Source organism: Podarcis raffonei, chromosome 4 (genome assembly GCF_027172205.1).
Source record: "Podarcis raffonei isolate rPodRaf1 chromosome 4, rPodRaf1.pri, whole genome shotgun sequence".
Lineage (NCBI taxonomy): Eukaryota > Metazoa > Chordata > Lepidosauria > Squamata > Lacertidae > Podarcis > Podarcis raffonei.
Genome location: NC_070605.1, coordinates 10,705,256 through 10,719,980, shown reverse-complemented (window position 1 = coordinate 10,719,980; position 14,725 = coordinate 10,705,256). Strand labels below are relative to the sequence as shown.

Below are 14,725 nucleotides of genomic sequence, written 5' to 3'. Positions count from 1 at the left end.
ACATATAAAGGGCCCCATTACCTTCAGTAGCTTAGGGCCTCATCAAACCTAAATCTGGCCCTGCAGGGGACCCTTGTTACATGAGTTTGTGTAAAAACAGTTTGTCCAAAAGGAGGAAGCATGAAAATCCCTGGCCTGGCTTATCCAAAATTGAAAGTTGGCACATGGGAAGATTCAGGAGAGACAAAAGGAAGTGCTTGCAGTTCATATCTAAACTCTGGAATTCACTGCTGCAGGAGGTACGGATGCCCACCAATGTGGATGGGCTTAAAAAAAGGATTCAATAAATTCATGAAGGGTAAGGCTATGAACTTTTGGGACGTGGGTGGCGCTGTGGGTTAAACCACAGAGCCTAGGACTTGCCAATCAGAAGGTCGGCAGTTCGAATCCCCCCGCGACGGGGTGAGCTCCCATTGCTCGGTCCCTGCTCCTGCCAACCTAGCAGTTCGAAAGCATGTCAAAGAGCAAATAGATAAATAGGGACTGCTCTGGCGGGAAGGTAAACGGTGTTTCCGTGCGCTGCTCTGGTTCGCCAAAAGCGGCTTAGTCATGCTGGCCACATGACCCGGAAGCTGTGCGCCGGCGCCCTTGGCCAATAAAGCGAGATGAGCACCGCAACCCCAGAGTCGGCCATGACTGGACCTAATTGTCAGGGGTCCCTTTACCTTTACTTTTTAAGGCTATGAACAGTTACTAGCCGAAGTGGTTAAGTTCTTTCTCTGCTGACTAATGCTTCTGGCTATCAGTTGCTGGAAACTACAAGGTGTGTGTCATGGGGGCGGGGAAAATTATAGAACTGTAGATTTGGAAGGGACCCTGCGGATCATCTAGTCCAACCCCCTGCAATGCAGGAATATGCAGCAATCCCATGCAGGGCTCGAACCTGCAACCTTGGCGTTATCAGCACCACAGCAAAAAAAAAAAAAGGGTTATTGTGCTTGGATCCTGCTTTTAGGTTTCCCAGGGGGTTCCATCTGGCCACTGGGAGAACAGTATGCTGGTGTCGATGGATCATTGGCCTGATCCAGCAAAATTTATAAAAATATAAATTTCGGCAAAAATTATAAAATATATGTTAAGTGTGCTTGAAACCTCTAGGCTTTCATACCATAACATAACCAAGTTTTAAGAAGTGTACCTCAGTCATTTATGGGATATTAACAACACATTTCAGGAATAGTTTTATTGGGGTTCCCTCCCCCCCTTTACAGTTATCTTTGCATCTGGTCTTGTTTTTAGAATCTGTATCTTCCTTTTTAAAGAGTCTCTCTCTTGGCTTTTAAAAAGGTAAAGGTACCCCTGCCTGTACGGGCCAGTCTTGACACACTGTGGGGTTGTGCGCCCATCTCACTTAAGAGGCCGGGGGCCAGCGCTGTCCGCAGACACTTCCGGGTCACGTGGCCAGCGTGACAAGCTGCATCTGGCGGGCCAGCGCAGCACACGGAACGCCGTTTACCTTCCCGCTGGTAAGCGGTCCCTATTTATCTACTTGCACCCGAAGGTGCTTTTGAACTGCTAGATTGGCAGGCGCTGGGACCGAATGACGGGAGCGCACCCCGCCGCGGGGATTCGAACCGCCGACCTTTTGATCGGCAAGTCCTAGGCGCTGAGGCTTTAACCCACAGCGCCACCCGCGTCCCTCTCTTGGCTTTTATCCTGTTTTAATTGCACACTGCTTCAATAGGTTTTTAAGCAGAGGTTGTCCTGGCCATCTGCCATGTTTGCTGTAGTTGAGATTCCTGCATTGCAGGGGGCTGGACTAGATGACCCCTGGGGTCCCTTCCAATGCTACAATTCTGTGATTCAGGGTTTGAACATAGGGCCTTCACGCAGCACGCAAAGCACAAGCTCTACTTGAAGTTGCCATCTGCAGCTGCCGTAAGCTGAACTAACAGATAACCTAGCAGATAACCTCTGTATACCCAAGGAGAAATCCACCGCCAAGGGTCAAACTTAGTTAAGCACGCGGGTGGCGCTGTGGGTTAAACCACAGAGCCTAGAACTTGCCAATCAGAAGGTCGGCGGTTCGAATCCCCACGACGGGGTGAACTCCCATTGCTCGGTCGCTGCTCCTGCCAACCTAGCAGTTTGAAAGCATACCAGTGCGAGTAGATAAATAGGTACCACAGTGGTGGGAAGGTAAACAGCGTTTCCGTGCGCTGCTCTGGTTCGCCAGAAGCGGCTTAGTCATGCTGGCCACATGACCTGGAAACTGTACGCCGGCTCCCTCAGCCAATAAAGCTAGATGAGCGCCGCAACCTCAGAGTCAGCCACGACTGGACCTAATGGTCAGGAGTCCCTTTACCTTTTAAGAGCATAAGGAGAGCCGGAAAGGCTAATGTTTGATGCAAACGGTCTGGGAAAATTAATGAGCAGACGCCTAGACTTGATTTCATTGGAACTGAGGGAAGATGGCGGCAGCCAGCAGCGAAAAGACCTTTGGATTGATTCAGCAGAAACACCAGCGTGTGAGGAGATGCTGCAAACTTATAGAGGGGAATCATAGACATAAAATCCACGCAGAAACACATCACTGATTGTTTCAACTCGCTTGTGGGAACAACTCAGAGGCCGTGAAAGAAGGAAGCTTAACAACAGGAAGAATTAGAGGAGCCATTGGAAATGATTATGAAAAGCAACAGAGATATAAGATGATCAGAACCCTTCAAACTTGAAGCATGGGAAGTCCCATTAAAAAAATTATAATATTTGGATTATTTGATATGTATAATTTGGAATATTTAATGTGATTGCATTGGATTGTTAAAATGGAAAACTTATTAAAATGTGGTGCTCAGAACTGGACACAGTATTCCAGTTGTGGTCTCGCCAAGGCAGGATAGGTAAAGGTAAAGGCACCCCTGACCATTAGGTCCAGTCGTGGCTGACTCTGGGGTTGAGGCGCTCATCTCGCCTTATTGGCCGAGGGAGCCGGCGTACAGCTTCCGGGTCACGTGGCCAGCATGACTAAGCCGCTTCTGGTGAACCAGAGCAGCGCACGGAAACGCCGTTTACCTTCCCGCCAGAGCGGTACCTATTTATCTACTTGCACTTTGACTTGCTTTCGAACTGCTAGGTTGGCGGGAGCAGGGACCGAGCAACAGGAGCTCACCCCGTCGCGGGGATTCGAACTGCCGACCTTCTGATCGGCAAGTCCTAGGCTCTGTGGTTTAACCCACAGCGCCACCCGCGTCCCTAAGGCAGGATCTAGATCAAGGGAAGTAATAGTGCCACTGTATTCTGCTCTGGTCAGACCTCACCTGGAGTACTGTGTCCAGTTCTGGGCACCACAGTTCAAGAAGGACACTGAGAAACTGGAACGTGTCCAGAGGAGGGCAACCAAAATGGTCAAAGGCCTGGAAATGATGCCTTATGAGGAACGGCTAAGGGAGCTGGGCATGTTTAGCCTGGAGAAGAGGAGGTTAAGGGGTGATATGATAGCCATGTTCAAATATATAAAAGGATGTCACATAGAGGAGGGAGAAAGGTTGTTTTCTGCTGCTCCAGAGAAGCGGACACGGAGCAATGGATCCAAACTGCAGGAAAGAAGATTCCACCTAAACATTAGGAAGAACTTCCTGACAGTAAGAGCTGTTTGACAGTGGAATTTGCTGCCAAGGAGTGTGGTGGAGTCTCCTTCTTTGGAGGTCTTTAAGCAGAGGCTTGACAACCATATGTCAGGAGTGCTCTGATGGTGTTTCCTGCTTGGCAGGGGGTTGGACTCGATGGCCCTTGTGGTCTCTTCCAACTCTATGATTCTATGATTCTAGGATAGAGCAGTGTTATTACTTCCCCTGACCTGGACACTAGACGTCTGTGGATGCAGCCTAGAATACCATTAGCTTTTTTGGCTGCTGTGTCACTCTGTTGACTCATGTTCAGCATGTGGTCCTCTAAGACCTGTAGATCTAGGCAACCATTGGAGGACGTGTATCTTTCCCATCATTCCTAGTTAGGGATATTGCCAGGCTTAATAAGGGGAGAAATTTGGGAGGTGGAAGAATAAATCAAATTAACTCACGCACCACAACCTGTGTCTCCAATCAGTCATTGTAATCAAGTATTGAATTATACAAAATATATAAATTAACAGTTTTTACAGAAGGCACATTTGAGGCTTATTGAAGTCCAGGCATCCACACAAACTCCTTGACCCTTGTCACAAAGCATAGGGCGCTGCTGCTACTGACCCATGGCTGTCGTGACAACTTAGAATCTCTTTCTTGGTCAGCCCGGTCTGTCTGTGGTACTGGCCTTCCCGGATCGTCTTAATGCACTTGACATCCTGCCCGAGGGTGATGCTTTTGATGGAAGGCAGAAATTTCAGCATCGTTTTCGATACGGAGTTCGCCACCCCTGTGCCAGACAGGTTGAGCTCCTGCAAAAAGTTGAGGCTGTAGAAAACCTCCGCGTTCAAGGATTTGACGTTGGGGTTGTTGGACAAATCAAGCGCTTGGAGAGCTGGCAGGTCTTGGAAGGCGTAGGGCGAAATCTCCGCCAGGTCGGGAATCCCACTGAGAGACAGGTGGATCAAATCCTTCAGCCCCTGAAAAGCCCCTTTCTCAATGGCCGCCACTGGGTTCCCGTCAAGGTTGAGGAACCGGAGAGGGATTCCTTGAAGGTCGGGGATCCTCTTCAACCTGTTTCCGGACAGGTTTAAGCTTTGGATGTTGGGAATGGCTTTGCCCTGGTGTCTCGAGACGAGACTGATCAAGTTGTTGGAGAGGTCCACGTTGATAGGCTTTCCTTGACCTTTGGATGCAAAGATGTTGGTGGTGATGTCCAGGATGAAGTTGTTGCTGAGGTCGACATCCCCCAAAAGCGACCCTGAGAAGCATTCGTCCGGAAGGGCCACCAAAGAGTTGTGACTCAGATCTAAAGATTCCAGATAGCGGAGTCTGGAGAAAGTGCTGGGAAAGATCCTGGAGATCTTATTGTAGCTCAAGTCCAAACTAACCAGCGTGGTATATCCGGGGCCGGTCAACATGGACTCGTTGATGGAGTCCAGGTTGTTTGACGATAAATCCAAGTAGGTCGTGTCCAGAGGAATGGGGACAGGCGCGATATGGGGCCCGATCCCACTGCAGTCCACCTTGGTTAGGCTGAAGCTGTCGAAGAGACCAAAGCTCTCCACTTCACAGTGGCACCCTGGGAAGCAAGTCTTCGAAGCGCCAACATTCGGGGAGAGCAGCAGCAGGTTGAACCAGATTAAGAAAGGCATTGCTGGAATCTGCAAAGAGGAAACACAAGCGGAACGTCAGGAGGAGTCACCAAACAGCGGCAGCGTGAAGAAGATACAATTAGCGAGATGGATAGTTCCGAGAAGAATATTCGAAAGCAGGGGTGGTCCTTACAAAATTACCCAGATTTGGAAGTTGAAAATGAAGTGATCTGGTTTCTAGATGGCGTTTGGTTTCCAGACTTTGTCCGGACTCCCACATATCCACTGCTTGCCATAATTTTCACCTGAGTGCCCAGGCAACCACCGCCTGCATTTTCTGGCAAAATCTGCTTTTTGTTCCAAATGTTTAAGTAGTTTTTTATTTATTTCGTGAGATCTATACACCGCTTGATTGAAAACAACCACCACCCTCAAAGATAGAATAAAAACGAGAAAAATTCATAACCCGACTTAAAACATACAAAAGTTAAAATACTAAAACCGACTAATATTACCTCCAACTTCCTATGCATCTAGGTAGGCTTGTCAAAGCAAAAAAGGTTTCTGGTAGGCACCGAAAAGAGTACAGTGAAAGCACGTGATTGATCTCAATAGGCAGGTAGCTCCAAAGTTAACAAGTTCCTATAAACTCGGAACGGGAATTATGTGGCGTAACAGTAGTGCCAGTTCTGTTGATCGAACTTTTTTCAACTATTATCTTTTATACGTTTTTAGCTTTCTGCATTTTATCGGGGTTGGTTTCAATTTCTGTGAGCCACCTTGAGTCCCAGGTTCTGGGGGAAAGGTGGAATATTAATTTGGCGTGCGCCCTTCTTGCCAAAGTCTAGCACGCTCCTATGCGCTGGTGTCACGCACTGAGAAAATACGTGTGCTCGCGCCGTGCTACACTCCTTTATTTAAACAAGCTTTGTAAACAGGGCTGGGTGCATCTCTGCCCTGGTTCTGCTATCGTTTGGTCGGGTGCCTCTCTCCTGAGTTCATCTCAAGCTGCCATCTGGATTCAACTTCCTCCAAGTTTCTGAAACATATCTCAGAATTGGCTTAAGTGCCGTTTGCCGTGGTTTTACACCCCACAACCCTGAAATTAAGAGTCTCATGCTTTTACCACGGTGATTCAGCTGGGATAGCTCAGTCAGCAAAGCACGACTCACTCTTAATCTCAGGGTTGTGGGCCAAACATTCCTGCATTGTAGGTGTTATGTACTGAAGTTCTCACCCTGGGCCAGCAGGGGGATACTGTAGATAGTTATGCAAATAAGGGATTGAAAGTGACGTTCAGTGATTGGATAGTTTTAGAAAGTTGTTACAGTAACGTTGTACTGGAGCTCTATATAAGCAGGCTGGCTGAACCCTTCAGTTCAGTTCTGTTCTGGCCTATGAATAAACAAGAGCTGTTTGAAGAATCGCCGTGTCGTCTGATATGTTCACCCACAACTTAACAGTAGGGGGTTGGACTAGATGACCCTCGGAACCCCTTCCAAATCTATGGTTCTATGCCAAAGTTTTTGTTTCTCTGAAAGCGGCGACCATAATGGACACATTTCTCCCGTGGGCTCCCTGATGAGAGCGGGTGGATTTTTAAAGCCTATTGAACTTTGAAACACACCATTTTTGCATGCTTGACAATAAAATAAAATCAGGCTCCTCTCCCTTTTTTCTTAAACAAATGGCAATCCCCGTTTCAAAAAATTGAACCCAAGAGAGGTCAATACTTCCTAATAGCCACACGGCGCTCTGTTCTTTTCTCTGGGAGAGGTGAGGAAAGGCAGTTTATACCCCTGGCAAGCGCCATTAACAGCCATAAACTTTGGAACTGGCCTGATTGATCTCAAAAACCGAAGCAGTGGGACCCCAGTGTGAATTTACAGAGGTGGAAAAGTTTAGCGGAAGGAAAAAAGAGATGGAGGGAAGGCGGGGGGGGGGGGGAGAGAGAGCTATTTGAAAATGATGGCAGACAATAGAGATAAATTCCACAGCCTCGGGAGGAAAGGAGCGATCATTAGGGCCTTCTATTTTTAAACAGGAAAGAGAGAGAGACAGCAGCCCAGCAGTGAATAAAGCTATAGGAAATAAATCAAACCTCGAGTGATGTTGTTTTAATAGCCTCGCTTTGCCAGCCCTTTAAAGCATCACCCTTCTCAACCCCGCCACCCCAAAACCGTACCTGCTGTTTGTCAAGTTTTAATAGACTCCTGGGTTGCTGGGTTTCTCTTCCCCCCGCCAAAAGCACTGATTAATCTGTCCACCTGCATTTAAGTCAAGACTCCACAGCTAGTTACACACAGATTTGCTGCCGCTCTTGTTTTTCCGACACAGGTCATGTTAAAAAAAAAAGAGGGGGGGGGGACGGACGGACGCAGACGTTTAGCTGTTTTAAGCTGAAGCCTCAAGGAGAGTAGCAAGAAGCTGGTTCTCCTAACTGCTTGCCAAATATCATGCTCAACCATAAAAGCTAATAAGTGATGAGGGTGGAGAATCAGAATTGTAGAGTCGGAAGGGACCAGAGGACCATCTAGTCCATGGGTAGGCAAACTAAGGTCTGGGGGCCGGATCTGGCCCAATCTCCTTCTAAATCCGGCCTGCTGACGGTCCGGGTATCAGTGTGTTTTTACATGAATAATAATAATAATAATTTTTATTTATACCCCGCCCTCCCCAGCCAAGGCGAGACTCAGGGCGGCTAACAAGCAATAATAAAAACAAGTTGAATGAATACAACTTAAAAACAAGATTAAAATACAACATTAAAATATTGAAACATTAAAATATTAAAATGCAGCCTCATCACAGGAGGAGAAAGAAAAAGAAAGAGGGGGAGGGAATCAAATTGGCTCCGAGCCAAAGGCCAACTCTGTCTTACAGGCCCTGCGGAAAGAAATCAGATCCTGCAGGGCCCTGGTCTCATGAGGCAGAGCGTTCCACCAGGCGGGAGCCAGTGTTGAAAAGGCCCTGCCTCTGGTTGAGGCCAATCTGCCTTCCTTAGGGCCTGGGACCTCTAGGGTGTTGCTATTTATGGACCTTGAGGCTCTCCGTGGGGCATACCGGGAGTATGTGTCCTTTTATTAAACTGCATCTCTGGGTTATTTGTCGGGCACAGGAATTTGTTCATTTCCCCCCCACCCCCCAAGAAAATAGTTCAGCCCCCCACAAGGTCTGAGGGACAGTGGACCGGCGCCCTGCTGAAAAAGTTTGCTGACCCTTGATCTAGTCCAACCACCTGCAATGCGGGCTTTGCCCAATGTAGCGCTCGAACCCGCAACCCAGAGGTCTCATGCTCTACCAACTGAGCTATCCCAGAGGAAGAAGGATTAAAGCTCTGGGAATTATAGCTCTGTGAGTTGGTGTAGGGGTCTCCTAACAACTCGCCGCACCATTTAAGCAAACTACAGTTCCCAGAATTCCTTGGGGAAGCAGTGAGTGTTCAAAGCGGTGAGATGCCTGGGCAGTGGTTCTCAAACTCAACACACTCACCCACCCACCGCAGGCCACACTTCGTTCACACTGCACTGAATTTCTTATTGATAAGAAATACACTGGAGATCAAAAAGAGGCTGATTTATAACACAGATCACAGCTACTTTATAATACGATCACGGGGCATGCAGAAAGAATGAAGCATAAGAACATTCCCAAAATATAATTATAAACGAGCCTCTTACATAGGTACTATATAATAATAATAATAATAATAATAATAATAATAATAATATATAGCCCATCCATCTGGCTGGGCTTCCCCAGCCACTCTGGGCGACTTCCAACCAAATACAGTGGTACCTCTGGATGCGAACGGAATCCGTTCCAGAGCCCCGTTCGCATCCGGAAGAGAACACAACCCGCATCCGCACAGGTTGCGATTCACTGCTACCGCGCATGACGTCATTTTGAGCGTCTGCGCATGCGTGAGCGGTGAAACCCAGAAGTAACGTGCTCCGTTACTTCCGGGTCACCGCGGAGCACAAACTGAAAATGCTTATCCTGAAGCTACTTCAACCGAGGTATGACTGTATTAAAATACAGTAATGCATAAAACATTAAAAGCTTCCCTAAAGAGGGCTGCCTTCAGATGTCTTCTAAAAGTCAGATTGTTTATTTCCTTTACATCTGATGGGAGAGCGTTCCACAGGGTGGGCACCACCACCGAGAAGGCCCTCTGCCTGGTTCCCTGTAACCTCACTTCTCGCAGGGAGGGAACCGCCAGAAGGCCCTCGGAGCTGGACCTCAGTGTCCAGGCTGGATGATACGGGTGGAGATGCTCCTTCAGGTATACAGGGCCGAGACCGTTTAGGGCTTTAAAGGTCAGCACCAACACTTCGAATCATGCTTGGAAACGTACTGGGATCCAATGTAGGTCTTTCAGGACCGGTGTTATATGGTCTCAGCAGCTGCTCCCAGTCACCAGTCTAGCTGCCGCATTCTGGATTAGTTGCAGTTTCCGGGTCACCTTCAAAGGTAGCCCCATGTAGAGCGCATTGCAGTAGTCCAAGCGGGAGATAACTAGAGCATGCACCACTCTGGCGGGGCAGTCTGCGGGCAGGGAGGGTCTCATCCTGCGTACCAGATGGAGCTGGTAGACAGCTGCCCTGGACACAGAACTGACCTGTGCCTCCATGGACAGCTGTGAGCCCAAAATGAACTCCAGGCTCTGAACTCGGTTGTTCAGGGGCACAGTTGCCCCATTCAGGATTGGGGAGTCCCCCACACCTGCCTGCCCCTGTCCCCCAGAAACAGTACTTCTATCTTGTTAGGATCCAAGCTCAGCTCAGTGAATCTCATCCTGACCTGCCTGCTGACACCCCTGAACTCAGCGTCTAAGCCACAAATCAAGCAGTCCTGTGTTCAGAATATATTTTCACCCCTTTCCAGGCAAACGGGCCCTAAATGAGCTCCTTCACTGTCTGATCATTATTCAGGGCGATTTACGGTTCTCCTGAGTTTGCCTGCTCCTCTTTGGGGGGGGGGGGAGAGACGGGAGTGATTTTATCCCTGCAAGAAAACAAATAGAAAGCTATGAAGACAAAATAAGCCAACCAAAAGCAAACACAGACTCAGCCGCCAAGAGAGGAAGAAAAAATTCATGCTCAGCCCTTAATTAACCCCAGATGCCTGCTTTTTAGCCTCCAAAACGGGCAGCATCCCTGCTTCCTCTTGAACGCGTCCCTGCAGCTACAAAACTTCACTTTTTTAGAGAGTTTCTACCCTGCTCTTCAGACAAAAAGGCCCCCAGAGCGGCTCGAGTAGAATCAATTCAGACCAGACGGCCCCCAGCCTGCAGGCTTGCAATCTGAAACCCACGACACACAAGGGGAAAGGATTAGGGAGGGAAGAGGAAAAACAAAGAAATCTCAGGCAAATTCTCCAAAAACAAAAACAAAAAACCATCCCCAAGACAAGTCCTGAAGGTTTATACAGTGGTACCTCAGGTTAAGTACTTAATTCGTTCCGGAGGTCCGTTCTTAACCTGAAACTGTTCTTAACCTGAAGCACCACTTTAGCTAATAGGGCCTCCTGCTGCCGCCATGCTGCCAGAGCTTGATTTTTGTTCTTATCCTGAAACAAAGTTCTTAACCTGAAGCACTATTTCTGGGTTAGCGGAGTCTGTAACCTGAAGCATATGTAACCCAAGGTACCACTGTACTAACTTCTGAATCACTGAATAGAACATGTTGCAGAAGTCGTGGTGCATGCATGGAAAGGTAAGTTTGTATTTGGGGGGGGGGTGTTCAGGGGAAATTTAAAGAATACATTTTAAAAAGAATTTAAAGAATAAACACATTTTTTCAAAAGGTTCCCAGAGCAGCTAGAACAGGACATCCCTGTCTGCAAGCTGACAAACTCAAGTTCCCCTTCAACCAGCCCTTTGGCTAATTAACTTCCGATACCCTTTAAAATCCCAGAATCATAGAATTGTAGAGTTGGAACAGACCACAGGCGTCATCTCGTCCAATCCCCCACAATGCAGGATTTTTTTGTGCCCAACCCATGATGTTTTTGTGGGAGAAGGGAGATATTGGTGTGTTTTCGTTCCTATCTTTATCATGTATTTTGTGTGTTGCTGTTTAAAAAAATATATTGTATTTTTATGCTGTGAACCGCCCTGAACGCTATGGCTGAAGGGCAGTATACAAATTTAATAAATAATAATTAAAATAAACTTGGCACGCAAGGAAAAAGGGACAAGGAGGGACGAGGAAGTGTCTGATGGAGCTGCGGCTTTGGCTAAGCAGCCGGAGCGAGCCCTGCTTTCCCAATCTCTCCCACAGAGGCAGTGTGGTACAATGGTTGCTCCCAGGTGGTGGGAGAGGTGAGAGGAAGTCTAAGGCTCTGGCTGCTTCCCCTGCCCCCCTGCCTGGCATAAGGTAAAGGTAAAGGGACCCCTGACCATTAGGTCCAGTCGTGGCCGACTCTGGGGTTGCGGTGCTCATCTCGCTTTATTGGCCGAGGGAGTCGGCGTACAGCTTCCGGGTCATATGGCCAGCATGACTAAGCTGCTTCTGGCGAACCAGAGCAGCGCACGGAAACACCATTTACCTTCCCGCCAGAGCGGTACCTATTTATCTACTTGCACTGGCATGCTTTCGAAATGCTAGGTTGGCAGGACCCCCCTAAAAAAATCTTGCCCACCTATATTTCTTAAGCCTGTCCTTGGAGCAAGGATAATACTCCGATGCGCCTTGGCTTACGGCTTTCCTCTCGGCAGAGCCATAACTCAACATCTGCGGCCGAATGGAGGGGGATTTACTGCGAGAGGATCTCCGGAGAGGAAAGAGACCTGTCGCCCCCACCTGTCTTCCCAAACTCCCCCTGCCCCACCAATGGCCAGGATATCTCTTCAGATAATACTACTACTAATAATTTATTATTTATACCCCGCCCATCTGGCTGGGTTTCCCTAGCCACTCTGGGCGGCTTTGAACAGAATACAGTGGTACCTCGGGTTAAGAACTTAATTCGTTCTGGAGGTCCATTCTTAACCTGAAACTGTTTTTAACCTGAGGTACCACTTTAGGTAATGGGGCCTCCCACAGCCGCTGCGCGATACTGTTCTCATCCTGAAGCAAAGTTCTTAACCTAAGGTACTATTTCTGGGTTAGCAGAGTCTGTAACCTGAAGTGTCTGTAACCTGAAGCGTCTGTAACCCGAAGTACTGCTGTATTAAAATACAATCATCTATTCAACATTAAAAGCTTCCCTAAAGAGGGCTGCCTTCAGATGTTTTCTAAAAGTCTGGTACAGTGGTACCTGGGGTTACAGACGCTTCAGGTTACAGACTCCGCTAACCCAGAAATATTACCTCGGGTTAAGAACTTTGCTTCAGGATGAGAACAGAAATTGTGCGGCGACAGCGGGAGGCCCCATTAGCTAAAGTGGTGCTTCAGGTTAAGAGCAGTTTCAGGTTAAGAACGGACCTCCAGAACGAATTAAGTTCTTAACCCAAGGTACCACTGTAGTTGTTTTTCTTTTTGACATCTGGTGGGAGGGTGTTCCACAGGGCAGGTGCCACTACCGAGAAAGCCCTTTGCCTGGTTCCCTGTAACTTGGCTTCTCGCAGGGAGGGAACCGTCAGAAGGCTCCACCTCCAGATTTATATAAGCTTTTGGAGGGCACCGTGTTGGCAACCGAGCCCTCTTGGTTCCGGCTCCACCGACCGAAAAATCTTTTGTAAAGGGGCTTTTGGACATATCTTGCAAAAGCTAGCACATGGTTTTCATCTCCCCCGCCCCCCACTGTGGAAGACACAAAAACATTCCCTCCTCTATCCGGCAGTGACCCAGAACGGGACACAGGCATTGCCTGTGCTTGTGTCTGATTGGCCCTCCCACGCACCCAAAAAATTATCTTCCTACCTGAACCTCGCCCCATCGCACTGTTGTAAACAAAAATCTGCCCTTTTCCCTTATGGGGTATCCCAGAGCCCATATAGAGTCCTTACAGAACTTCCCTATTGGTAGGAGAGAATAACAGAGGCCAAGCAGAGAATATTGAGAAGCAAAGCAGCTAGTAAGCTTGATCTTTATTGATCTGTTGCAACAGGGTGCTCCCCTCACACGCAGGAGAGAGGAGGAACCCAGAAAAATGGCGCAAGGCCTTATAAAGACTTTTGAAATTCCCATCCTGTAGATCAAGACCACCCCAAGAAACATACATACATCACAGAAGGGGTGTAACCTAAGACCACCCCTCAGATACATCACACCTACATCACAGAAAAGGCGGTCTAAAACAGAAATTTGAATATTGTTTCTCCTGTTGTTGTTTATCTCCTGTCTAGCAGGTTACTAGATTGGATTGCCTGAGTAGCCTGGCCATTCTTTTGTAGTGATAAATAGTTCCTGGGCCAGGTCACAGGCTCACACCCTATTCATATCTTAAATGTGCCCTTAAGACAGGATTTGTGAAGGAAAAGACAATGGGGAGGTTTCCCACTTTGACCTTGCAGAGAAAACATTTGCTCAGTTTAGGAATCAAAATGGCTTCAGGTCGGTCTTCCTGTGCTGATCTATGTACGAGCTTGGTTGGTACACTTATGAACATTACCATATATCTAAGACCTCAAAATTCCTATCGCAGCACGCAGTGCCTTTTATTTAAACTCCCGCCCCCCCCCCAAAAAAGCAGACTGAAAGTATTGGCTTTGAGTGCATCAAGAGGAACACACACACATAACACAGCTTCTCTCTAACACACTTGCAGGTCTAGAGAAAGCACTTAGGTCGCAGCAGGGTGAAAACGTCCTGAAGACAGAGGAAAGGGATTAAACCTGCAGGCCTGGCACCTCTTCATGACAGGTTTCGTCTTATAAACAGGAGGTACCGAACAAAAAAGACCACCCACTGCTTGAGACTTCAGTTTGTTAGGAGCTGAAATTCAGGTCTGTTGGGAGCTGAAATTCAGGTTTGTTAGGAGCCGAAATATTTTTACAAGAACCTTAAAAGAGAGAGTAGGCTCTCAAGTTCAAACAATATTATTAGTACTATTATTAATTGCATTCGTATCGCACCTTTCCCCCGTGGCGTACACAGTTCTCCCCATTTTATCCTGAAAACAACCCCATGAGGCTAAGATATATAGTGATTGGTCCAGGGTCACGCAGTGAACTTCACAGCCGCGTGGGGATTCGAACCCATGTCCCCCAAGTCCTAGTCCAACACTCTAACCACTACACCATACTGTCAATATCCCACCAGGCGGGTGGGGCTTTTGGTTTGCCTCAAGTCTCCGCGGGTTGCCCGGCTTTTGCACGCATCGCCACAAAAACGGCAAAAATGGCGCAAAAACGTCGTCTAGCGATCCCGCGGGCCTTTGTGAGTTCAATCCCAGGAGCCCTTGCACAGGGCTGGAAATTAGCCGGGCACGTTTTGCTACTGGCACGGGTTCAAATTGTGACCACATGGACATCTCCGGGGGCCAGGTGGACGATGGACCTCTCCATCTGCCTGGCCCCTCCAGCTTTCTGAAGCAGGTACATCTTATTCATTGCATTTCTATTCCCCCTGTCCCGTCCTTTTCTGTTTTAATGTTTTGCACAACACTTAAGAGATT

General features: G+C 48.0%; 1 protein-coding gene across 5 annotated transcripts in view; it reads right to left on the bottom strand.

Annotated features, from left to right (window-relative positions):
* Positions 1 to 4,038: 4,038 nt before the first annotated feature.
* Positions 4,039 to 14,725, bottom strand: part of TSKU (tsukushi, small leucine rich proteoglycan) — a 32,921-nt gene continuing 22,234 nt past the window's right edge. For 3 of the 5 annotated variants that reach the window (XM_053385447.1, XM_053385448.1, XM_053385449.1), the window contains exon 2: positions 4,039 to 5,230. In XM_053385447.1, coding sequence (XP_053241422.1) covers positions 4,160 to 5,221 — 1,062 coding nt within the window. In that variant the 5' untranslated portion in view covers positions 5,222 to 5,230 and the 3' untranslated portion in view covers positions 4,039 to 4,159. Of the gene's footprint in view, positions 5,231 to 5,362; positions 6,761 to 7,346; positions 7,907 to 14,725 lie in introns of those variants that run through there. The other 2 variants (XM_053385450.1, XM_053385452.1) reach the window with 2 other exon arrangements.